Genomic DNA, 23,149 nt, shown 5'->3' with positions numbered 1-23,149 from the left:
CAAAAAGGCTCCATTCAGGCCAATAGGTTCGTGTGCGCTTACGGGCGGAAGCTGTCAAGAGCCCCAGCCCCGGATGCAAAGTTCTAGGAACTTGGAACTTGGAAGGGGTGGGAGGATCGGGAGGACCTGTACTGCAGGAGCCTTCTTGGGTTTCTAGTGAACAGGCCAATGATTAAGATCTCGCGAGAACTTCTATCCAGGGACTATTCCCACACGATAAACCGAGACACCCGGACGTGCGAACTTGCAAAGCCATCGTGTACTTCATTGCTTAGCTTGGTGAACCGCCCTGGTCTTTTTTTCACTGGCCAATCAAGCCAGTTCCTCTCTCCCCTTCCTGCCTACTGGCGCTCTCGGAAAACGCTGCGAATTGGAGTCCCGCCCCCGAGGACCCACGGGAGCTGGGAAATACGGTTGGCTTTTCCCGGTAATGGAGGCATGCTCTTTGCTCTTCCTTTGGGCTGTGCAGCTAAATGACTTGTTTCTCGATACATAAAAAAGCGTGTCAGGGACGCGGGGTTTCCCGAGGTCCCTGTAGGAGGTGTAAGTGTCCGGGCCTTCTGCGCCTGTACCAGACGGCTCTGCAACGTTTCGCCGGGTAGCCGTTGCCATAGCAACAGCGATCCCCGAACACCCCATCCCTCTTCCTTGTCGCTTGCCCTCCCTCCGCGGCACCTCACATTTTTCCTTTTAAGGGTCGTCCTTGAGGCTGTGGTGTAGGTGCTGTCTGTGGGCAGCCAGACCTTAGGCCTGGGGCACCAGCTGATGGAGCTGGTGGCCGTTTTTGAACCATATGTCGGAGCTGGAAAGTGGCTATGCTAAGACAACCTCCTTGTTTAATGGGCTCAAAGAGGGCAAGGGACCCACACAAATTTACACATGGCTTGAGGGTTTTGCCTGTAGCAGCCCCTCTATACCTTTCTCAACCCTTGCCATGCGTGCATACACACACACACACACACACACACACAGAGTCCAAGCCTCAGACAAGAAGCAGTTTATTGGCAAGGGACACGTGTTATTGTCAAGCCTTGGAGCTTTCCTGGCCTCTCAGGCCCCTCCTTGGTCCACTCCTGCCCTTCTCCCAGCCAGCTGGTCTCTGCTGGTATCCACCAGGACCTGGACTTGGCATCCACACTGGATGCCATGAGTGCTCCTTCTGTCTCCACCAGTGTCCAGGTGTCTTGGTGGGTTGGGATCCTTGAGGGCATACAGGTCTGGGCTCTGTCCAAGAGTGCCTTTCCTGGCTAAGACCAGGTCCAGTGGCCTGAGGTTAGGAGTGGGTACTACCTACCACACAGCAACACTTGCCACATCAGAATTACCAAGATGCCCCTGCCTCATTCCATCACCTTAAATTCCAGAAGTCCCACTGCTAAAGTTCGTAAGGTCAAATTAACCCTGCTTCACAGTGTGTTGGGAGAGATCCATTCTTAGATTAAGAGGCAGCAAGAATTTAGGGTTAAGAGTCCTCAGGCTAAGGCCAGTTTATTTATTCAACAAGTATTTATTGAGTGCCTACTGTGTGCTAGGCAGTGATCTAGTCGCTGGGGGTATAGCCCATACTGGCAAGGTCCTGACTGAGCCCAGCCAGGACAGTTTCCTGAGCTTCAAGGTTATTGTCTCCAATCTCTGTTTCTATCTATTCACTCCTTTCTCCCATTTCTCCCCCTCCTTTTCCCTCCCACCACCTCCCAGGCCCTTTCTTCTCTGCTTAAGCGGCAGATACCCTCCCTTTGGTCACCTGGGCCTCCACCCTCCCTGGACCCCATCATTCCAGTCCTGCTGGTGGCTCCTCCTTGAGGGGCCTTGCCCTACCATCCCCTATCCCGAAAGGCCTTAGCACTAGGTGCCCACGCTGGTGTTTTATGCGGGCAGAACTGTCACCAAAACCCTTGCCACACTCCGCACACTTGTATGGCTTCTCCCCAGTGTGTGTGCGCCTGTGTTTGACCAGATCTGAGCTCCGGGGGAACTCCTTCCCACAGAAGCCACACACGTGGGGCTGGCTGGGTCCAGAAGGCTGGGCCCGAACTCGGGGTCGAGGGGCTGTGGGTGCTGGGCCAGGTGGGTTATGTGGCCGCAGGAGAGTAGACGGTGGTGGTGGCCGGGCCCGTTCACCACGGTGGGTGCGGAGGTGCTTGACTCGGGCTGAGCTGTCGGCAAAACCCTTGCCACATTCAGGACAGAGGTAGGGTTTCTCCCCTGTGTGCACACGATGGTGTTTCACCAGGTCAGAGCTTCGGCGGAAGCCCTTGCCACACTCAGGGCACTTGTGGGGCTTGTCACCTGCCAGTGGTGGAGGCGGCTCCCCAGCCTGGGGGCCCCCAGGCTCTGGCTCCAAGCCAGGCAGGCCAAAGGGCCCATCACCTGAGTGCGCAGGGCTTCGAGGAGTCAGTGGGGGGCTGGTACCAAGAGGAGGTGGGGGTGGGCTGGGGATCAGGGGCGCTAGGGGGTAGCCTGGGAAGCTGAAGTCCTGGGGCTCCATGTGCGTGAGGCGGTGGCGAAGAAGGGTGGAGCTGAGGCTGAAGGTGCGGTCGCATTCTGGGCAGGCATGAGGCCTCTCACCACTGTGGGTGCGGAGGTGCTTGACTCGGGCGGAGCTGTCGGCAAAGCCCTTGCCACACTCAGGGCATAGGTAGGGCTTCTCTCCGGTGTGCACCCGTAGGTGCTTCACCAGGTCTGAGCCCCGGGCAAACTCCTTTCCACACACATCACAGCCAAAGGGCTTGGGCCCCAGGTGACTGCGCTGGTGGCTCAGGAGGCTGCAGCTGAGCACAAACCTTTTGCCACAATCAGTGCAGATATATGGCTTGTCCTGGGCCTTGGGTCCCTGTGCAGCTGCTGTGGCTGCCCGAGAGGGCTGCCGTCGGGGCACCACTGGCCGGGGGGGCTGCTCTCCCCGGTGTGTCCGCTGGTGCTTTATACGGGCAGAACTATCGCCGAAGCCCTTGCCACAGATGCCACACTTGTAGGGCTTCTCACCCGTGTGCGTCCGCTGGTGTTTCACCAAGTCAGAACTTTGCCGGAAGCTCTTGCCACATTCACCACAGATAGTGGGGCGCTCACCAGCAGGGATTCGGGGCCGAGGAATCTTTGGGGGACCTTGGGCTGGTGGCCGGGCTCTGTAGGGCTTCTCACCACTATGAGTTCGCTGGTGTTTGATACGGGCAGAGCTATCCCCAAAGCCCTTGCCACAGACCCCGCACTTGTAGGGTTTCTCCCCTGTGTGGGTCCGCTGGTGTTTCACCAGATCTGACATCTGCCGGAAGCTCTTGCCACACTCGCCACACATGGCAGCCCGATCACTACTAGCCTGGCCCCAGCGTGGTTCTCCGAGGAGCTGGGGGCCTCTATCCCGAGGCTTTCCTAGCCCCTCTCTCTGGACCCATAAGTCATCCCATGTCTGGATGCCTTCCGGTTTGAGAGAGGCATTTCCTACTTCATGACCTGGGGCCAAATCTTCTTCTTCTTTGAACCCCAAGTCATCCTCCTGAGGTGCATGTTCAAACTCATCCGGTTGAGAAATCTCCACATTCTCACTCCCTAGACCTGGGGAAAGAAAAGGGAGTTGTAGACCCTGCCCTTTGGCTCAGCCCTTATCTTTGAGAGTAACCACCAGGAAGATTTCCTTGACAATCTGTGGTCATGAGAATCTATCTTTCTCACTCTCTGTCCTCTGAACTTCTAGAGTACTTATTATCTGTGCCTCTCAATAATAATAATAACTTCCTTTTACTATGCCTTTAATACATGCCAATCATTGAACTAAGCATTATTAAAGTTTTGCAAACAATCCTATGAAATAATACTATTACCATACCCATTTTACTTTTATAGGCATGGAGACTCAGAGAAATTTAAGTCACTTGCTTGAGATTATAAAGGTTAGAAGGTAAGGTAACAAAGCCTAGTTTCTAACTGAGGTCTGACACCCAAGCCTGTGTTAATCACGACATTATTTTATCTATTTTTGGAAAACCTGCAATTTACTACTTCTATTGCATCTTGTTATATGAGCTCATTCGGTAATTTATCACTTCAATCACCGTGTGTGTACCTGAGGAAACCTAGACACATATCCATCCCTCGAGATGCTTAGGGTTGGTAGGAGAGACAAGATAAAATATCAACAATTATAATTGTGTGTTCAGAATAACTGTTGTCACAAGAGAGAGAGGAGATAAGGAGATAGAAACCATCATGCACAGCAGAGCAAACAGAAAATCACGGAAAGGAATGGAAGGCAGCACCGGGAAAGGACGCTGGGACTAGCCTGAGCGTGTACGGTCTGGATTGAACACTAGGCTAAAGCTTTTAATTAGTAGACAGAGGGGAGCTACAGAAGGCTTTTCAGAAGAGAGGATGAGATCTGGACTTAGATCAATCTGGCTGCAGAGTACATCACTGGAGAGAAAAGGGCAGAGGGGAGGCTCTTGTAATTGCCAGGGTGAGACAGAATGAGTCCTGAAGTAGGGCAGAGGCGGAGAGGATGCTGAAGACTGTGGGGGAGGGGGAGAGTCCTTGAGAAGATGCCCCTCACCGCCCCGCGCACAGTAGGTGCCCAGAAACGTAGGCTCCCTCCCTCGGTTTTTGCTCCCCTCCCCCTCTCTCCCTGAAGGTATAGCTCCTGCCCGATTTTTCGTAGTCTCAGCCGGGCACAGCCCAGCACCACCGGAGACCCGACCCGGCCATTACCTGTCCACGGTGGCGCGCGGCCGCGGCCCTCACCTGTGCGGGCGCCTCTCAGCTGCTCCCTCTCCTCCGGGCCATGGAGATCCGGGCCCCAGGGCTGTGCCGCTCGCTCCATCGCCGGCACGCCACCCTGAGCAAGGGGACAGCCACATAATCCTGCGGTCACACAGCCATGTGTGGCCCGCTGCGCCCTGCCGCTGCCCTCTGCCGGCCGGCGCGGGCACCGGGCAGCGTCGGGTCGCAGGCGCGAGGCGCGGCTCCCGGTGACCCCCGCCCGCGCCGCCGGCCGCCCCTTCACCGCTGCTCCTCCCGCACGCAGCCGCCCCGCTCACCTTGCCGGCCACCTCTGGCGCCGCCACCCCAGCGCGTTCTGGAGCTCCTCGGCGGGGTGCGGGTGCCCAAGCTGCCGGCGGCTCCGGGATACGGGCTCCGCGCCAAACTGGGAGGGGGCTCGGACCCGGGTGTCCCGGGGGCGGCCGCCGGGGGCGGGGACGGGAAGCGGAAGCGCCGGGCGCACGGAGCCTCTCTAGGACCTTGGAGGAGCTGCGCGCCTGCGGGGGCCGCCCGCCTCTGCCGGAGCTCGGTGGCCGGCGGGCGGCAGCGTGCGGCCGCGAGGGCTACTCTAAGCGGAGGAGAGCGGCCCGAACTCGGTGGTATTAACCGTGTGCCTCCTGGGCTACAGCTGGTGATAAGGGCCGAAGACTCTCCCAAATTGTTGTTGTGTCTCAGGCCACCCGCGCCGACTTCCCGGGCTGGCCGACAGCGCCAGCCACCCAGTCCGGGAGAGACAAAGAAAGAGGGATCCAAAGACGGACCCAGGGAAGGGGGTGGGGGAGAGACCGAGGCAGACAAAGGGCGGCGGAGACCCCAGACGGGGCGGGGCGGGGCGCGGAGACTCGGGAAACAAAGCGGGACTGGTCGTAGAGGCCGAGGGCCGGGGTGGGGGTGCGAATGGGGGCTGGGCCGGGCTGGGGGAGACTGAGGCAGGAACAGAGCCTAGAGGCAGATGCCAGGTAAATGCCGCTGGGGAGAGGCAGGCAGATGGAATCAGACCTGGGGCCCAGAACAGAGATACTGAGCCAGAGACTCGCAAAATCCTAACATAAGAGCCCTGAGTCAGAGAGGACAGCGGCCCACCAAAAATACAGGAGCAAGAGATTGGCCGCTAGAGACAAAGAGATGTAGAAACAGATAAGACATATAAAGTCATTGAAGCAGAGTCGGAGGAGCAATAAGAAAAGAAACAGGGAGCCCAGAAAGGAACAGGCCCAGGGGCAGAAGAACAAAAGCCTGCTGTCAGTGAAACGGGCAGAGACAAAGAGACACAGACACAAAGAAAGAGGCTGCCAGGAAGACTAGGGACAGGTCGAGAGCCCTACAAAGGCCAAGCCCAGGGAGAGACTGAAGAACTAAACCCGGTTTCCCATCCTAGTGGGGCCCTAGCTGGAGCTGTGTTCCAGCGGACACAGTCCCCAGAGGGTCTAAATGACCAGCCCACCTGCCATACTCATTTGCAGTCATATCTCTGGCTTTGAGAAGACAAGCCTGAAGTTATTAGATTGGAATCTGAGCTAGGGTCTAAAGATAAAGATAGAAGATATAGATATAAAGATATAGAAGCCCCTCCAGGATACTATCCCAGGATCTGTACTCTGGGCAGGCTTGCCTTTGGTGATGGGAGAGTGCCTGGAGTTGTCTTCAGCCCCTCTGCCAATGATGGGGAGGGTAACTGTAGTTTGTATATTAATTTGCATTTATTAGCATCTTAGTGCTAAGCTATGATTTTGGGACACAGTTGAAACACCTGCAAGATTTGTTCTTGTGGTGCTACCAGTTTAAAGGGGCAAGCACACAAATCATTGAAAATAGAGAACTATATGGGCATGAAAGAATTATAAGGTCCGATTCAAAAATAGTGTGGAAGAGCAGGAAGAGTTCTAGTTTGTAGGAATGAGTCTGCATGGTTCTGTGTGCCTGGTGTGTGTGGATGTTAGACACTGAGAGAAATAGTGACCACCAGTCAATCAACACATACTTATTGATCCCCAACCAATGTCTAGACACTGTTCTAGGCCCTGGAAATGCAAAGAAATTCCTCTTGGCCCAGTAGGATATGGAGTTGTGCAGATGATGTGATAGGTTCTATGTTGACTGTATGAATACGATTTTATAAGAGTATAGTGCAGAAAGAGATACTTTCTGTAGAGTTCAGTAGCTACAGATACTGTCTTTAAGGTCATTCATGCAGAGTTTGATTCTTGGCTTTGTCGCTTAACTGCTCTTTGACTTTAGGAAGTTACTTAAGCTTTTGTTTTCCTAAACTGTAAACAGGGATGATAACACCTAATTTGGATGGTTGAAGATTAATATGTGTAAAACATTTAGCAAAAAAATATCAGCTATTACTCTTGTGGTCGGAGTAACCAAGGAAGGAGAAGGTAGCATTTGAGCTGACCCTCTCAGGATGGGTAAGATTTCAGCCAAGTCCAGAACCTGGCTGGGATGGGGGCTGAATGAAGAACTCTAGGCAGAGAGAATGAAATGAACAGTGGGCCACACATCAACTGAAAACCTACTATGTGCTAGAAGTTTGAGATCCAAAGATGATTAAGACCTATTCTTGTCAGGGTGAGGTGGCTCACACCTGTAATCCTAGCAGTCTGGGAGGCCAAGGCGGGAGGATCGGATCGCTTGAACTCAGGTGTTTGAGACCAGCCTGAACAAGAGTGAGACCCTGTCTCTACTAAAAATAGAAAAATTAGCCGGGCATCATGGCACACGCCTGTAGTCCGAGCTACTCAGAAGGCTCAGGCAGGAGAATTACTTGAGCCCAGGAGTTTGAGGTTGCAGTGAGCTATGATGACGCCACTGCACTCTACCTTGGGCCACAGAGCGAGACTCTGTCTCAAAAGAAAAGACCCATTCTCAGCGAGAAAAATAGAAAATAGATTTCTAATGTACAATCAGTTTACATAATGGGAAAGCAGCAGAAGATAAAGATAGAATGGCAAATTTATTTGTTTCATAAACATTTCCTGGATGTCCACCATGTACCAGACACTTGTGCTGGGAAATGGAAGTAAGGGGGTCGCCTGCCCGCCATACTCACTTGCTAGCTCTGTGTTTGAGAAGACAAACCTAAAGTTATTAGATCTGAACCTGAACTTGGGTCTAAAGACACAAAAGTCCCTCCAGGGATGCTGGGGGTGAGGGACATAGGTAACTATGAAGACATTATGGCAAGACGAAAAAGAACTAATCCGAATGATTACTAAATGGGAAGAGAGTTGTCCACCACACATGGCCCATATGAAGCTCAAGGTGGAGCCTTCCTTTTTTTTTTTTTTTTTTAGACAGAGTCTCCCTCTGTCACCGGGGCTAGAGTGCTATGGCATCAGCCTAGCTCACAGCAACATCAAACTCTTGGGCTCCAGCGATCCTCCTGCCTCAGCCTCCCAAGTAGCTGGGACTACAGGTGTGCGCCACCACGCCTGACTAATTTTTTCTATTTGTGGTAGAGACAGGGTCTCACTCTTGCTCAGGCTGGTCTCAAACTCCTGAGCTCAAGCAATCCTCCTGCCTCGGCCTCCCAGAGTGCTAGGATTACAGGCGTGAGCCACCGCGCCCGGCCTGGAGCCTTCCTTTGTTCAACTAAACAGACCCCAAAGCTCCTCATATGAATGATTTGCCATGATTTGTTAGAATCAATAAGCATGTATGTGGATAATAGTGTCACTGTTAATTCATGTCAACTCTACACTTAACACAATGACCAGTGAAGAGCTTTTTCTGCAGGGTAATGTGTTAATATGAACAACGCTTTAAATATCCGACTTCCTTTGACTCAGTAATTCTCCTTATAGAAATTAAGCCCAAGGAAATGGTTGGACAGTGCACAATGATATTAATAGCACCACAAACATGTTCATCCCAGCTCAGCATTGTTTATCATAGGGAAGATAAATACTAAGCAACCTAAATACTAACCTAAATACTACCTAAATACTAAGCATCTATAAAAATGATGATGTAGGCCAGGCGTGGTGGCTCACGCCTGTAATCCTAGCACTCTGGGAGGCCAAGGCGAGTGGATCACTCAAGGTCAGGAGTTCAAGACCAGCCTGAGCAAGAGCGAGATTCTGTGTCTGCTAAAAATAAAAAGAAATTATCTAGACAACGAGAAAAATATATATAGAAAAAATTAGCCAGGCATGGTGGTGCATACCTGTAGTCCCAGCTACTCGGGAGGCTGAGGCAGGAGGATTGCTTGAGCCCAGGAGTTTGAGGTTGCCATGAGCTAGGCTGATGCCACGGCACTCTAGCCCGGGCAACAGAGCCAGACTCTATCTCAAAAAAAAAAAGAAAGATGATATAGATGGTCATTTATAATCATAGAAATATGTGTGGAACATATAAAGTGTCAAAAGCAGGTTTCCTAATGAAGTTATAGTGTCGCCTTATTTTTGTAAATATATACAGTATGTATACATATATATATATAGGAGAATGCATATATAAAAATGGGGTTATATCAGCGATATTAGATTTAAATTTTTCTAATTAATTTGCATTTCATAATTTTTCTATGAGAACACAAGTTGGTTGTATAATATGTAGATGGATAAACATATTGGGGTTTAGAGATGGAGACTCAATATGTTGCCCAGGCTGGTCTTGAACTCCTGGCCTCAAGTGATTCTCCCACTTTGGCCTCCCAAAGTACTGGGATTACAGGCATGAGCCACTGAGCCCAGCCCATACATGTTATTTTCTTAAAGGCTGTTGAGTGACTCAGGGCAGAGCTGATCAGAGTCTGAACCCAGGATAGGCAAAGTGGAGGGAGTGGAGAAAGGGGACCAATTTTTCTGATGGATAGGCAAGACTTGGAAACCAATTGGATATACTTGTGGCTAGTGAGGGTGGGATGAGTTCACAGGTTTTTTTGTTTTATTTTGGAAACAGGATCTGGCTCTGTCTCCCAGGCTGGATTGCGGTGGTGCAATTATAGCTCACTCTAACCTCAAATTCCTAAACTCAAGCAATCCTCCTGCCTCACCCTCCTGAGTAGCTGGGACTACAGGCGCTGGCCACCATGGCTGGGTAATTTAAAAAAATTTTTTTAGAGAAGGGGTCTTGCTTATTGCCCAGGCTGGTCTCAAACTCCTGGCCTCAAGTGATCCTCCAGCCTTGCCTTCCCAAAGTGCCAGGATTACAATTGTGAGCCACCATGCCCAGCCAGAGTTTTAACTAAGCCATAGGACTGTTCAGCCTAATGAGAAATGCAGGAGGAAGGCTGCGGTGGGGTGGGGAGAGAGATAATTAGCCCTTCCCTTTGCTTATTTCTAAGCACTCTGTCCTACTGCACTTTTAGCATGAATACTGTGTATCACACTTACTTGTGGCTGTCTCTGTCCTCAGAGGGCTGCAACCGTGACTTGATACACCCTGTCTGGATACTCAGCAACTAACCAAGAAGAGTGGTCACGAGATTTGAGCTGGTGGCACTGTCACACTCCATATCTCCTATAATGGTATTAAGTAGCATTTTGTGTGAGCTCATCTCATATCCTCGGAGCTTTATGTATATTAACCCAGCGGTTCCCAACCTTTTTGGCACTGGGGACCAGTTTCATGGAAGACAATTTTTCCACGGATGGAGTGGGGGGATGGTTTCAGGATGATTCAAGCGTGTTACATTTATTGTGCAGTCAAACCTCTCTGCTAATGAGAATCTGTATTTGCAGCTGCTCCTCAGCGCTAGCATCACCGCCTCAGCTCCATCTCAGATCACCAGGCATTGGATTCTCATAAGGAGCACGCAGCCTAGATCCCTCCATGCGCAGTTTACAGTAGGGCTCACGCTCCTGTGAGAATCTAATGCCACCTGCTGATCTGACAGGAGGCGGAGCTTACACAGTGATGCCAGCCATGGGGAGCGGCTGTAAATACAGATGAAGCTTTGCTCTCTCACCTGATGCTCACCTCCTGCTGTGAGGCCTGGTTCCTAACAGGCCACGAACCAGTACCAGTAAAGGGGTACTGGTCCTTGGCACAGGGGTTGGGGACTGCAGTATTAACCCATATAATCTTTTTTTCTGAATTATTTTATTTTTTTAAAAGCCAGTCAAATTTAGCAGCGGGGGCATTGTATACCCATATAATCTTTATTATGACCCTCTGATGTAGAATTATTAATGGTGCCATTTAACAGATGAAGAAGCTGAGTCACAGAGAGCACAGAAGTTACAGTAAAATGCCCAAGGTCACACAGCTGGTAAAGTCACACAGCTCTGTTTTTTTTTTTTTTTTTGAGACAGGGTCTTTCTCTGTCACCTGGAGTAGAGTGCAGTGGCATCATCATAACTCACTGAAACCTCACATTGCTGGGCTCAAGTGATCTTCCTGACTCAGCCTCTGTAGTAGCTGGGACTATAGACACTGCCACCACAGCTAATTTTTCTATGTTTTGGAGAGATGGGGTCTCGCTCTTGCTCAGGCTGATCTTGAACTCCTAGCCTCAAGCAATCCTTCTGCCACTGCCTCGCAGAGTGCTAGGATTATAGGCACGAGCCACTGTGCCCAGCCTACACAGCTTTTATTGACTATGTATCTCTATAATCACGTGTACTTTGCAAAACCTCTCACTTCAATGTGCCAGGTGCTTCCGATGCCATCTGATGGATGAGGAAAGAAAGGCCCAGAGAGGCAACTCTTCTAAGGTTACAGGAGGGGAACAGTACTAGACATGAGGTTGAAGTAAGGATGAGATATACACATGGCAATATGAATGGATCTCAAAAAAATAATGCTGAATGAAAAAATTAACTGAATGACCATTTGTATAAATGTTCATGTACATGAAAATGTACCTGTTGTACATTATACATTTTTCAAAATGCATACAATCCAAAAAAGTACACGTTGATCACATTAGAGTGGTTGCCTTAGTGCAGGAAGGGGAAAGGAGTGAACCGTGGGGTTCTATTAGTCTGCTTGGGGTGCTGTAAGAGAATACCACAGATCAGGCAGCTTAAACAACAGATACTTATTTTTTCACAGTTCTGGAGACTGGAGGAACCAAGATGCAGGTGGCTTCAAGGTTGATGTCCGGTGAGGTCCCTCTCCTTGGGTTGCAGATGGCTGCCTTCTTGCTGTGTCTTCACATGGCCTTTCCTCTGTGGGTACACACACAGAGACAGAGATGGTGTCTTTTCCTCGTTTTTTTTTTTTTTTTTTTTTTTTTTGAGATGGAGTCTCCCTGTGTTCCCCAGGCTGGCCTCAAATTCCTGGGCTCAAGTAGCAGGGACTTCAAGCACAAGGTATCTTTTCCTCTCCTTATAAGGACACTAGTCCTATTGGATTAGGGCCCCACCCTTACGACTTCATTTAACTTTAATTACCTCCTTAATAGAGGTTAGAGCTTCAATATAATGAATTTTGGGGGGTACACAATTCAGTCCATAACAGGGGCTAAAAGGGAAATAATAAATAAAACCAAAGGGAGTGGAGAAAGAAAATGGGGTTGGAGAGGTAGGCAGGACCCAGATCAAGCAGGGCCTTGTAGGCCATGGTAAGGAGGCTCAGAGAGGTTAATTTACATACCCAAGGTCATCCAGCTCATAAATGCTAAATCCAGGGTTTGTATATATAACTGATTGACTCCAAAACCCATGTCATCTCAAACCACTCTGAGTCCTGATAACAAAGCTGAAATGTGTGTATTTCGTTTTACCATGAGGAAAGTGGAGTTCAGAGAGGTCAAATGACTTGCCCAAGGTCACACAGTAAGTGGTAGAGGTGAGGTTTTGTGGGTTTTTTCTGACTCCAAAGCAAGGCTATTTTTCATATGCTCTGTAGCCTCCCAGCCTTTGTCTCTGACTCAATTTGTTTACGCATTCTTTCATGCATTCATGCATCTAGCATATTATTTATTGGCACCTTCTTTGTGCCAGGCCCTGTACAAGACACTGGGGATATAGAAATTAAGACAACGTGGTCCCTGTCCTCAGAGAGCTCAGCCAGGAGTAGAAGACAGCCAGGTGAGCAGATGTGGGCATTGGAGGGGCCTGTGAAAGGTGCTGGGGAGTCTAAAGGAGGGTGAATGCTCTGCCTAGGGTAGTTGGGGAAGATATCACAGAGAAGGCAGAGCCCTTTGAATCGAATCCTTGAGGGATGAAGAGGAGTTCACCTGGTGCAGAAAAAGGAAAAGCTCAATGTGGGCAGAGAGCTAAGGATGTTTAGACCAGTGAGAGATGGGGTGATGAAGCCAGCTGGGGGAGGCTTTGGCTGTCAGGGAAGAACTCGGAATTTGATTCTGAGTCACTGGGGAGTCCCTGAAGTGTTTTGAGCAGGGGAGTTCCTTGGATAGGATTCTGAAGGAAGGTCTCTGGCAGTGATTTCCAAAGACCTGGAGTCCTTTTAAGGATCCATTGAATTCACTGTATGAGCTGAAAAATTGATGGCTCCTCCCACCCCCAATCCCATTATAGCTTTTGGTCCACTCAGACCTTGGGAACTTTTTTTTTTTTTTCCATCTCATTAAACCCTTTGTCTCACCTGCTAAAGAGAGCGGCCTGCTTCCTTCCTCTCTGCCCTTACCCCACCTCTCACCACAGTGATGGGCTACCGAGGGGCTTGGAATAGAGGTATGTGGAGAATGGAGGGGTTAGAGCTTCCCACAGGGGTGGATGGGCAAAGGGATACAGGAGGTGGGAATCCCAGGTGTTCTTGGTCTTGGCTTTCCCCACCTGTCTGGGCCTGGGCCAGTCTAGCATCTCAGCTTCCTATACACCCTCCCCCTTGTTTGCTGCACTCAACTTCCTGTCCCACCAGAGGAAGTGGGCAGCATAGCAGGTGCAACGACAGCTAGCGGAGCCATGGTGAGTCCTTACGCCCAGGAACCCAGGCATCTCAGCCCCCAGCCCCCTATTCCTGGGGTCCCCAGGTTGACCCACAGTAGGCTGACTTTTCCTAGCCCCTAAGCTAGGGAAAGTGATACTGGGGGCTCTGCCTGCCACTTCCAACAACCGCATATTGTCCACCCCCCACCAACAGGACAAGGAGTATGTGGGTTTCGCTGCCCTCCCCAATCAGCTGCACCGCAAGTCTGTCAAGAAGGGGTTTGACTTCACACTTATGGTGGCAGGTCTGGGGGTTTTGCAGAGGGAACTGGGGAGGGGGTGTGCTCAAGAGACCCTGGTGGTCCCCTCACCTGACCTGTTGGGCCTGTCCTGTCCACAGGGGAGTCAGGCCTGGGGAAATCCACCCTCATCAACAGCCTGTTCCTCACCAACCTCTATGAGGATCGGCAGGTGCCAGAGGCTAGTGGTAAGACCCTCCCCACCCTCTCCAGGCAGTGCCCTCTGCCCCTCCCCATGCCCCCAGGCTGCACTCGTCCTTTCCGTCTGGGGACTCAGGCAGCTCATTCACTGCTTTTCTCTGAGACTGTTTCCTCCCTTGAGAAACGGGTGGGATTAACTGTGATACTGAGAAGGGAAATTGGTCCTGCCACAGACCCCTCCCCAGCTCCCTGCCCTCTCCCCATCCCCATAGCTCGCTTGACACAAACGCTGACCATTGAGCGCCGGGGCGTGGAGATCGAGGAGGGGGGTATCAAGGTGAAGCTCACCCTGGTGGACACTCCTGGCTTTGGGGACTCAGTGGACTGCTCGGACTGGTGAGAAGGGTAGGGGATGGAGGCTGAGCCTCTCAAAGTGGCTACTCTGTGGAGACCAAGGGTCAGTTACAGGGCTGGTCTGTCCTGGCTCCCTAACCCAAAAGGCGGTGCTCTGCTTCCAAGATGCTCTGTGCTTCTTGATGTCTCCCCATGCCCCCACCGGTCTCCCTTGATGTCTTTGGTTGGAACCAAAGAAACTACTTCCCACTCCCACAGTCCTGGCTAGCCTTGTCCCTGTCCCTGTGGCCCTGACCTCTGACGACATGCCCTCTCCTCACACCCCAGCTGGCTGCCCGTGGTGCGTTTCATCGAGGAGCAATTTGAGCAGTACCTTAGGGATGAGAGTGGCCTGAACCGGAAGAACATCCAGGATTCCCGAGTCCACTGCTGCCTCTACTTCATCTCACCCTTCGGCCGGGGGTCTGGGGAGCCCCCTGGGGGTTGGAGCATTTGGGGAGGGCTGGGGGCTCTCTGCGCCCTGGGACTGGGTGCTGACCAATCTCTGGATGCAGGCTCCGGCCCCTAGATGTGGCCTTCCTCCGGGCAGTACACGAGAAAGTCAACATCATCCCAGTCATCGGCAAAGCAGATGCCCTCATGCCTAAGGAAACTCAGGCCCTCAAGCAGAAGGTGGGTGGTGGCCTCTGACCTTTGGCCCCAAGTGAGGCCAAAAGTTATGACCAAACCTGATTTCAGCTTTAACTTCTTTGATCTTGGGGTGGCCTTTTGGGAGCATGATATGCCAGCTAGACTGTGGGAGAAAGTGTCTGAGGAAGGCAGGTAGTACGCTGCCAGAGGCAGCCATGTCTCTGAAGGCTGGAAATAGGGTGTGTGTGCAGCCCCTGGGCCAGACGCTGGGCTGAGGCCTGTCTGGAGGGCAGGGGCATAGACACAAGGACATCATGACCTCCGTTTGGCGCCAGGATGCTGATGACCCCCCACCACAGTGTCTTTAGAGCCCTCTCACACTGTTTCTGCTGCCTTCTCTCCTGGAGTCTTAATGGGTGCCCATCTTAGAATCTTGTCTTGGTTCCACATCATCTATATCTCTCAGATTTTGTTTTCAGTCATCCTTCGTGTCTGTCTCTCACCGTCTGTCTTTCATGTCTTTTTCTCTGACCACCCAGTATCTCTGTATCTCACTGGCTCTGGCCGTGTGTCTGTCTGTCATCATGGCCTCTGTGTTTCACATGGTCTCTGTATCTCTCTCCTCTGAGATCCGGGACCAGTTGAGAGAGGAGGAGATCAACATCTACCAGTTCCCGGAATGTGACTCTGATGAAGATGAAGACTTCAAGAGGCAGGATGCAGAGATGAAGGTGTGAGAGGCAAAGGAGGAAGGGGCAGAGAAGCAGAGGAGGTGGATGTGGAGGTTGAATCTGAGAAAGAGGTTTCTGCCCATGAGGGGCCAACAGCGACCCCTGACCCCTGCCTTCTAGGAAAGCATCCCTTTTGCAGTCGTCGGTTCCTGCGAGGTGGTGAGGGATGGCGGGAACCGACCGATGAGGGGACGCCGCTACTCTTGGGGTACTGTGGAGGGTAAGACCAGTAGGGAGCTCATGCTGCCTCCAAGTCAGCCGCACCCAGCATGTGAAGTGGGGGTGGGCTCTGGGACTGGGGGGATCATAGGAGCCAAAAGATGGGTTCTTGGGCCGCAGAGTGCGACCCCTCCGCTAGAGTGGCGACAGGACTCCCTGCAGACCCGACACTATGGGTAGGGTTGGACCCAAAGCTCCCTGACGCTCGCTGGTCCGCCCCCCAGTGGAGAACCCACATCACTGCGATTTCCTGAATCTGCGACGGATGCTGGTGCAGACACACCTGCAGGACTTGAAAGAGGTGACGCATGATGTGCTCTACGAGGGCTACCGGGCCCGCTGCCTACAGAGTCTGGCCCGGCCTGGGGCTCGTGATCGAGCCAGCCGCAGGTGAGAGCAGGAGCCAACTGTCCGGGTGCTTCCAAGGCCCCGCCCCCACCCATGACCCCGCCTCCCAGGCCCGGTCCTCACCCTGCGTGACCTCGCCTTCACCACCCAGACCTCTCTCTCAGGCTTTCTCCACCCATTTTGTCTCTGTCTCTAACCTCAAGGACATGGCTCCACCTCCTAGACACCAACCTCGCCCCAGGCCCTGATTCGGCCCTTACCCACAACCCCAGGTCCTTTTCTTGATCCCTGTCCCCTTCCCACTACCCCCCAGTAAGCTTTCCCGCCAGAGCGCCACAGAGATCCCGCTGCCCATGCTGCCTCTGGCCGAGACGGAGAAGCTGATCCGCGAGAAAGACGAAGAGGTGAGCAAGCACCTCGCTTTCCCCGACCAACGTCTCAGGTCGCTTTCGAGGTCCCTCTCTGGCCTCGCCCTGTCCCATCGCCTGCAATCTTGCCCCGCACAGCTGCGCCGCATGCAAGAGATGCTGGAGAAGATGCAGGCCCAGATGCAGCAGAGCCAGGCTCCCGGCGAGCAGTCGGACGCTCTCTGAGGCCCGGTCCCGCCTCTCCTCGGCTCCGCCCCAGTCCGTCCCGTGTCCAATCCCCGCAGCCCCAGCCGCCGGGCCGTCCTTGCCCGGGTCCGTGCGGGCCCTCTCGCCGCGCGCTTCTACCGGTGCCTGAGTTGTAGCCCCCGGCCCGCCCTCCCTCCGCCCACTTCCCCCGCCGCTCCTCTCCGGGTCGCCCCTCTAAACCCCAGCTCTGTCTTCAATAAAAACTGAGCTTCCCTGAGGCCACGCGAGTCTTCTCCTAACTAGCGGGGACGGGCGGCGGGCGTAACGCGTTCCTTCGTTCGCGGGCACTCCCCGCGTGCCGCAGGCCCTCCCGCACAAACACTGCGGCGCGCGCCGGTAAGAAACAAAGACCAACTGAATTTTATTGGGAGTCGGGTGGGGGTCGGACTGGCCGGAAGCATTGGCCGGCCTAAGGGGGCCTCCTACTCCTGGTCCTTGGCGTCGCCATGCGTGATGACATAGCAGATGTTCTTGTAGTCTACGTTGCCGCCCACGTCGGGAGGGAAGGCTGCCCACATGTTCTTGATCTGTGGGTAGACGCAGGGACATCTCCTACCGGCCTTTAAGCTCCGCTCCCCACCCTGCCTCCCTGCCCTCGCTTCACCCGGCCACTCCCCAACTCACCTCCGCCGGGGTGAAGCGGTCACACTGCGTGGTAAGCAGCTCCTCCAGGCTGGAGAGAAGTGACATGGAGAGTTGAGATTGGGTTCATGCTTCCTTTCCACTACCTCCCACCTCATCCCCGTTGCTACCTCTTATGTCCCCTGGAAACCGGGGTCACTCTAGAGCCCTCACTGGCTTTCCAAGCTCTCTGGCCTCTTTGCCCGTCCCCCCACATATATGTGAAAATGCAATCCTACTGCCCATTTCCTAACTTCTCCCTCACCTCTGGCAGTGCCTAACCCTTGGTTGGAATTTAAGGGGGCTTTCTGTGTGGGAACACCTGGCCGGCACTTACAACTGCTTCTTGATGGTGCCCTTCCCGTCAGGGTCCAGGACCTTGAAGGCTCCAGTGATCACATCCTCAGGGTCGGCACCTGGGGAGGTCAGAGGGCACATGAGGCCTAAGGGTCCCTGCAGGGTCTGGGAAGAAGCAGCTGAGGGCTTGGACCCAGGACACTTCACTCACCCTTGAGCTTCTCCCCGAACATGTTCAGGAAGACGGTGAAGTTGATGGGACCACTGGCTTCCTTCATCATGGCATCTAGCTCCTCATTCTTCACATTAAGGCGGCCTGGAGGGGGTTGGGGGAAGCATGGTCTGGAACAGCTTCTTGGGCCAGGGCTGTGCTTCCCATAAATTCAGATCATCCCATCCATTTTTCAGTTGGGTAAACTGAATTCCCCAGACTCTGCAGCTTTGACTATTTATAGATGGAGTGGGGGCTCACCCATGGCTGCAAAGGTGTCCCGAAGGTCCTCCTTGTCGATAATGCCATCGCGGTTCTGGTCGATTACTGTGAAGGCCTGTGGAGGGCAGGGGTGGGGAGGGGTTAGGTCCCCCATGGTCAGGCCTCACTCAGCATCCCTACCCCAGCCAGATCGGATTCTGACCCCCAGCCAGCTGTCCTCTCCCACCCCAAGCAGGGAGGGGAGGAAGGAATTCTAAACCCTTCCCCTCCCTCCAAACAGGTGCACATTCCAGGAAGGGGGCTGGGGGGAGGGGCAGAAGGGGGTGCCTTTGGTCAGTCTTCAGTCTTCCCTCTCCCCTCAGTCACCTCCTTGAACTCCTGGATCTGAGTCTGGTCGAACATGGAGAAGACACTGGAGCTTCCGCCCTCTGCTGCTGCCCTTCTCCTGGCCTTCTTGGGTGCCTAGGGGGTGAGGGTTGGGCAAAGGGATCCATGGGCCAGTCCCTACACCTATCTGGGGGCAATGGATTAGATTCAGCATTCTTGAACTCCCTTCTTTTTTTCTTTAATTTTATTTTTTTAGAGACAGGGTCTCATTCTGTTGCTCAGGCTGGAGTGCAGCGGCCCAATCAGAACTCACTGTAACCTCGAATTCCTGGGTTTAGGCAATCCTCCTGCCCCAGCCTCCTGAGCAGCAGGGACTACAGGCGTCTGCCACCATGCCTGGCTAATTTTTAAATTTTTTTCAGAGACAGGGTCTTGCTATGTTGTCCAGGCTTTTAGGTCCCTTCTAAAGCAACTCTTCTGGCCTGGGCCTCCTACTCCTTGGGACCTCTTTGCTGCGGGGGCTTGCTTTGGTTGCATTTCCCAAATTCCTACAGTGGCCCCTGTCTCCCCATCCCTCCATCCTACCCAACAGATGAACACTTCCCTTCTCAGTACCCTGAGCCTGCCTCCCCTGAGTCTCACGCTTGCTGTGTGACGCTGATCCACTCATTTACCCTGTCTGAACCTCTGCTTTCTCATTTATTAAATGGAGTGAGAATCCTTGTCTGGCTGGTTGCAGAGGACTTTAGGAAGTTGGAGTATAGGAAGGGATGGAGGAGGATTTGAGAGGGACTGGAGTGGATTAGGAACTGTGAGTGGAGAGTTGGGGTAGATTATGTTTGGCTGGGTCCTTTAGGCCATTACTCTGGTTGTCTTTATCCTGATTTATCCTTTACCCTGTCTTTATCCTGCCAAGAAAGTGAGGAGTCATCTCTTTACCTTTTGTTGGACTGGGAACCAGCTACTTTCTTTCAAAGGGTGAGGCTGCCCTGAAGTCTAAGGGATCTGGGCAGGGGTTGGAGGTTTCTCACTTACCATGTCTTCGGTCTCCTGGGGGCAAGGCAGTGGCTCTGGCTGGAAAGAAGCAGAGAGTCAGCCTGGGGCAGTCCCTCTGGGGTTATATAGTCTTGCCCAAGGGAGCCCTTAACATACCAGGGTAACCTTAGCCCTGCAAGTGCCCACCCCAGATACCAAAATAGCCCGGCTCAGGGCTTCTCCTTTCTTGGAGGGCCCAAAGCAGCTGGAGCCCAGGGAGGGAGGGAGGAGGGTGTGGATCTTAGGATGCATGTTTCACTAGGGCCTAGACAGGAAGGGATGTTCTTTCTCCCAAAAGGGGGCTGGAATATGCCAGGGTTCAGAGGGCACCCAAGCCAAGGTGCAGTTCTTGGAGAGAGATGAATGAGGGACCTGTGCCCCTGAGTCGGGTAGGCCCAGATTTAAACCTAGTGAGCATTTATTGAGCACCTACAGCGTGCCAGGTGCTGGGCTGGGCTTTGTGGATGCACTTTGGCAAACACAGTCCCCCCACATGGTGGAGTTTACAGTCAAGTGTGTGTATGCATGGGGGTAGTGGCAGAGCTTAAAGGTGGGAGAGAGCCATCTGTGGAAGCTGGGGGATCAGGAGGGTCTCCTATACCCCCTTCAAGGAGAGGGGGGATTTTGTGAGGAAAGATGCTCTGCGATCTCAGGCTTTGTGCTTCAACCTTCCCTGGGCCTTGGTTTCCCCTCTACAGAGTGGAGATGTAATTCCCATCCCACAGAACTTGCATTATAGTTAATAATTATGCCCTGCCTTGCTGCAGCTTACAGTCTAGCCATAGAGACAGGAATGAATGTAGAAAATGATGTACCAGCTGGTCAGAGCCCAGAAGTAGAGGGCACAGCAGCCTTGTCTAGGGGTATGTGACTGGCTTCTTGAAGGCCAGTAGAAGTGAGCAGGTGAAGGTGGAGGAGGGGCAGGCATGCTGGCAGAGGAGGGCATGGCATAGGCAAAGGCCCGGAGAGTGAAAGATCAGAGGTGTTCAGGTTGCCAGAATTGTGATGGGGTTGGAGCAGAGGATGCAAGGGGCTGCTGACCAGACCCTAGAGGGCCTCAGTGAGGGCTGAGGGAAGAGACCCTGGGGAAACTTGGAAAGGTTTGAAGCAGGAGAAGGACATGGTATAGTATGAGTCTAGAATCATTTTTCTCAGTACTGGTGTGGAGGCTGGAACTCAGAGGAAGGGAAGCAAAGACAGCAAGAGGGAACCTAGCTGGCTGCCTCCTCATAGGTGGCTCAGATGGCCAGTGACTTCTCTTTATTCTAGGAAAGAACCAGCTTGGCTGACTGTGTGACTTTGAGGTCCCCTCTCCTATTCCTCTGAGCCCCCAGTGCCCTCCATGCAGTAGAAGTCTGGGGAAATAGTGGCTGAGGAAGCCCCAGGTTGGCAAGGACACCCATCTCCTCCTCCTCCTGCTCCCTCTAGGACCTGATGTCCTCAGCAAGGTGCCTTCTCCCTTCCCCCTCCTCAGCCCCATGCCAATGCCTTTAAGACATTTTCCTTTTTGGGCACTGGGGGGCCTAGCCACCTGTTGTCTCTAAGAAGACAGAAGGAGCCACCCTAAACTTAGCAGCTGCCCTTGGCCTCCTGCACTGGCCCCTCCCTGCCTCAGATGGCAGCTGCCTTGCCTTATACGGTTACCATGGGGGTCCAGGCCAGGGAGGAGCCCACTTATTACTGAGTTATCGGAGGGGAGGAGGACTCCAAAAAGGGGAATGGGAGGAGTGCTCAGAAAGCTTGGGTCAAGTGGAAGGTGAGGAGAAGGAGATCAGACACTGAATGGGAGTTCACAGGCTTTGAGTCTGAGTTGGGAGTGAGGAGCCTCATAGAATTCAGAAACCAAGGAGGAACTGGGAAGTTGGGAGCTAGATCTGCCTGGAATTCCAAGATAGTGGGTACTATATGGAAATTGGGACCCTCTAATCCTAGGGCTCAGGAGAATGGGGGTCAGAGAGAAAAGAGGGGTGTTTAGAAGCTGGAAGGTTGGTGCTCATGTCAGGTCTGTATGTTTGTGGTCTAAGGGCAACCTGAGGAGCTCATGAGATTGGGGTATGGGTTTTTAGCAGCAAATGAGGAGCACAAAGAGATGTGGCTATGAGGGGAGAGGGGTTGATGGGACTGGGGTCCTAGTTCCCGAGAAGAATAGGAACACAGATATGGGGAGTTCATGTTATTGGGGATTCGTGGATTTGGAGCTTAGGATTCCCATTAGAAATCGTGGGAGCACTTAAAGGGATTGGAGTTTGGGTCGTGGGGAGGAGCTCAGATAGATGGGAGCTGAGGAGAGGGACTTGGGGCTTGTTATTCCCGCAGGAAATGGGGGATCCAGAGAGATGGATGGCTTAGAGGATTTTGAGGCTCTGGCTCTAGTTGCCTGCGATTGGAGTGTTGGGGCTAGTTGGGGGCAGGGAGTGGATAATTACGGGGTGAAGGTTGAGAGTACTGGATCAGGGTCCCCTAGGCAATCAGAGTCGGGCGGTTCGGGAGCTGAATGGAGAATGGGGGCCCAGAAAGTACTCAAGAAGGGCAGCGCAGCACTCTTATGGGCTAATGCCCTCGCCTCTTCTCCGCGCTGTCCCCAACTGTTACCCGCCTCTCGCGCTAGTCTCCGGTTGTCACCGACTATCCCTGGGCTGGCACCGTCTGCTGGCAGCATCCCTGCCCTTTCGATGCTACCATTGGCTGAGACAGCTATCTGTCTTCCTACCCTGTTGTTAAAGCGAGAGAACGCAATCATTGGCTGACGAGGCAAATTAATCGCAAGTTTGCCCCGCCTCCTCCCAGCTGTCATTCCTTCCCGACCATCTTGGGAGACCTAAAGAATTTCTCAGCTCTTCCTATTGCCTGCGGATGCTGTCAGTCACCGCCCAAGTAGACAACACTGTCTGTCAATTTGACCTCCGCCTATGCCCTTTTCATTGGCTCCCTTTTGCCCCCTGGCCCCGCCTCTTACTCGCCCGGCCCCTGCCTGCTTCCCCGCCCTTCCGTGCGCGTCCGCTCTTCAGCCATGCTTATTGGCCAGGGGGTTCAGACTCCTGCTTTTCTATTAGCCATTTCCTTCGTTCCGCCTCCTCCTGCCTTAACTCGCCTTCTGATTGGTCATCTCTCCCTCCGCCTTCTCCGTTTCCGCTTTCCAGATTACCTACCTTCTTCCCTCTTCCAGCCCCACCCACCCTTCGAACGATTGGCAGAAACCCAGTCCTTCTCTCCTATTATTCGTCCAAGTCCTCTGACGAGGCGGGAGAAAAAAAGGAGCGCGATGGGCCGCTCCGCGCGCAGGCGTGGAACGCCGAAACGCTGGCCGCTTAGCCGGCTCTACAGCGTGTGCGCAGGCGCAAGGTCGGTGGCTCGCCCCAAGCGGCAAGGAGGGGGCGGCGGCGAGCGCGCGCGAGGGGGTGAGAGGACGCGAGCAAGACCCCGGTGCAGGGCGCCCCCCGACCCCTGCCCCGCCTCCGCGCGCCCAGTGGCCTCCCGCCAGCCGTCCCGCCCCCGGCGCGCGCCTAGCCGCGCCCTTCGCCCTCTCCCCTGCCTCGGCTGGCCGCGCCGGGCGGCCTGAGGGGCG

General features: G+C 53.3%; 3 protein-coding genes across 3 annotated transcripts; 1 reads left to right on the top strand and 2 right to left on the bottom strand.

Annotated features, from left to right (window-relative positions):
* Window positions 1-1,466: 1,466 nt before the first annotated feature.
* Window positions 1,467-5,089, bottom strand: ZNF48 (zinc finger protein 48). Its single transcript, XM_012660249.1, has 3 exons — window positions 5,028-5,089; window positions 4,732-4,825; window positions 1,467-3,552 (listed from the first exon to the last, which is right to left on the bottom strand). The coding sequence occupies exons 2-3, from the start codon at window positions 4,808-4,810 to the stop codon at window positions 1,772-1,774; spliced, it is 1,860 nt and encodes a 619-aa protein (XP_012515703.1). The 5' UTR covers window positions 4,811-4,825; window positions 5,028-5,089; the 3' UTR covers window positions 1,467-1,771.
* Window positions 5,090-13,287: 8,198 nt separating this feature from the next.
* SEPT1 (septin 1) lies at window positions 13,288-17,003 on the top strand. Its single transcript, XM_012660246.1, has 11 exons — window positions 13,288-13,340; window positions 13,750-13,840; window positions 13,936-14,022; window positions 14,248-14,371; window positions 14,657-14,791; window positions 14,884-15,001; window positions 15,589-15,690; window positions 15,811-15,910; window positions 16,134-16,299; window positions 16,571-16,661; window positions 16,764-17,003. The coding sequence occupies exons 2-11, from the start codon at window positions 13,831-13,833 to the stop codon at window positions 16,848-16,850; spliced, it is 1,020 nt and encodes a 339-aa protein (XP_012515700.1). The 5' UTR covers window positions 13,288-13,340; window positions 13,750-13,830; the 3' UTR covers window positions 16,851-17,003.
* Window positions 17,004-17,210: 207 nt separating this feature from the next.
* MYLPF (myosin light chain, phosphorylatable, fast skeletal muscle) lies at window positions 17,211-19,668 on the bottom strand. The gene is made up of 7 exons (XM_012660245.1): window positions 19,585-19,668; window positions 18,589-18,684; window positions 18,262-18,337; window positions 18,001-18,105; window positions 17,830-17,908; window positions 17,496-17,544; window positions 17,211-17,398 (listed from the first exon to the last, which is right to left on the bottom strand). The coding sequence occupies exons 1-7, from the start codon at window positions 19,585-19,587 to the stop codon at window positions 17,294-17,296; spliced, it is 513 nt and encodes a 170-aa protein (XP_012515699.1). The 5' UTR covers window positions 19,588-19,668; the 3' UTR covers window positions 17,211-17,293.
* Between the last annotated feature and the right edge of the window lie 3,481 nt (window positions 19,669-23,149).

This window comes from Propithecus coquereli, unplaced genomic scaffold (assembly GCF_000956105.1).
Source record: "Propithecus coquereli isolate 6110/MARCELLA unplaced genomic scaffold, Pcoq_1.0 Scaffold66, whole genome shotgun sequence".
In the NCBI taxonomy this organism is placed as follows: domain Eukaryota; kingdom Metazoa; phylum Chordata; class Mammalia; order Primates; family Indriidae; genus Propithecus; species Propithecus coquereli.
Note: the sequence above shows the minus strand (reverse complement) of the source record. Positions and strands in the feature narration are given on the sequence as shown.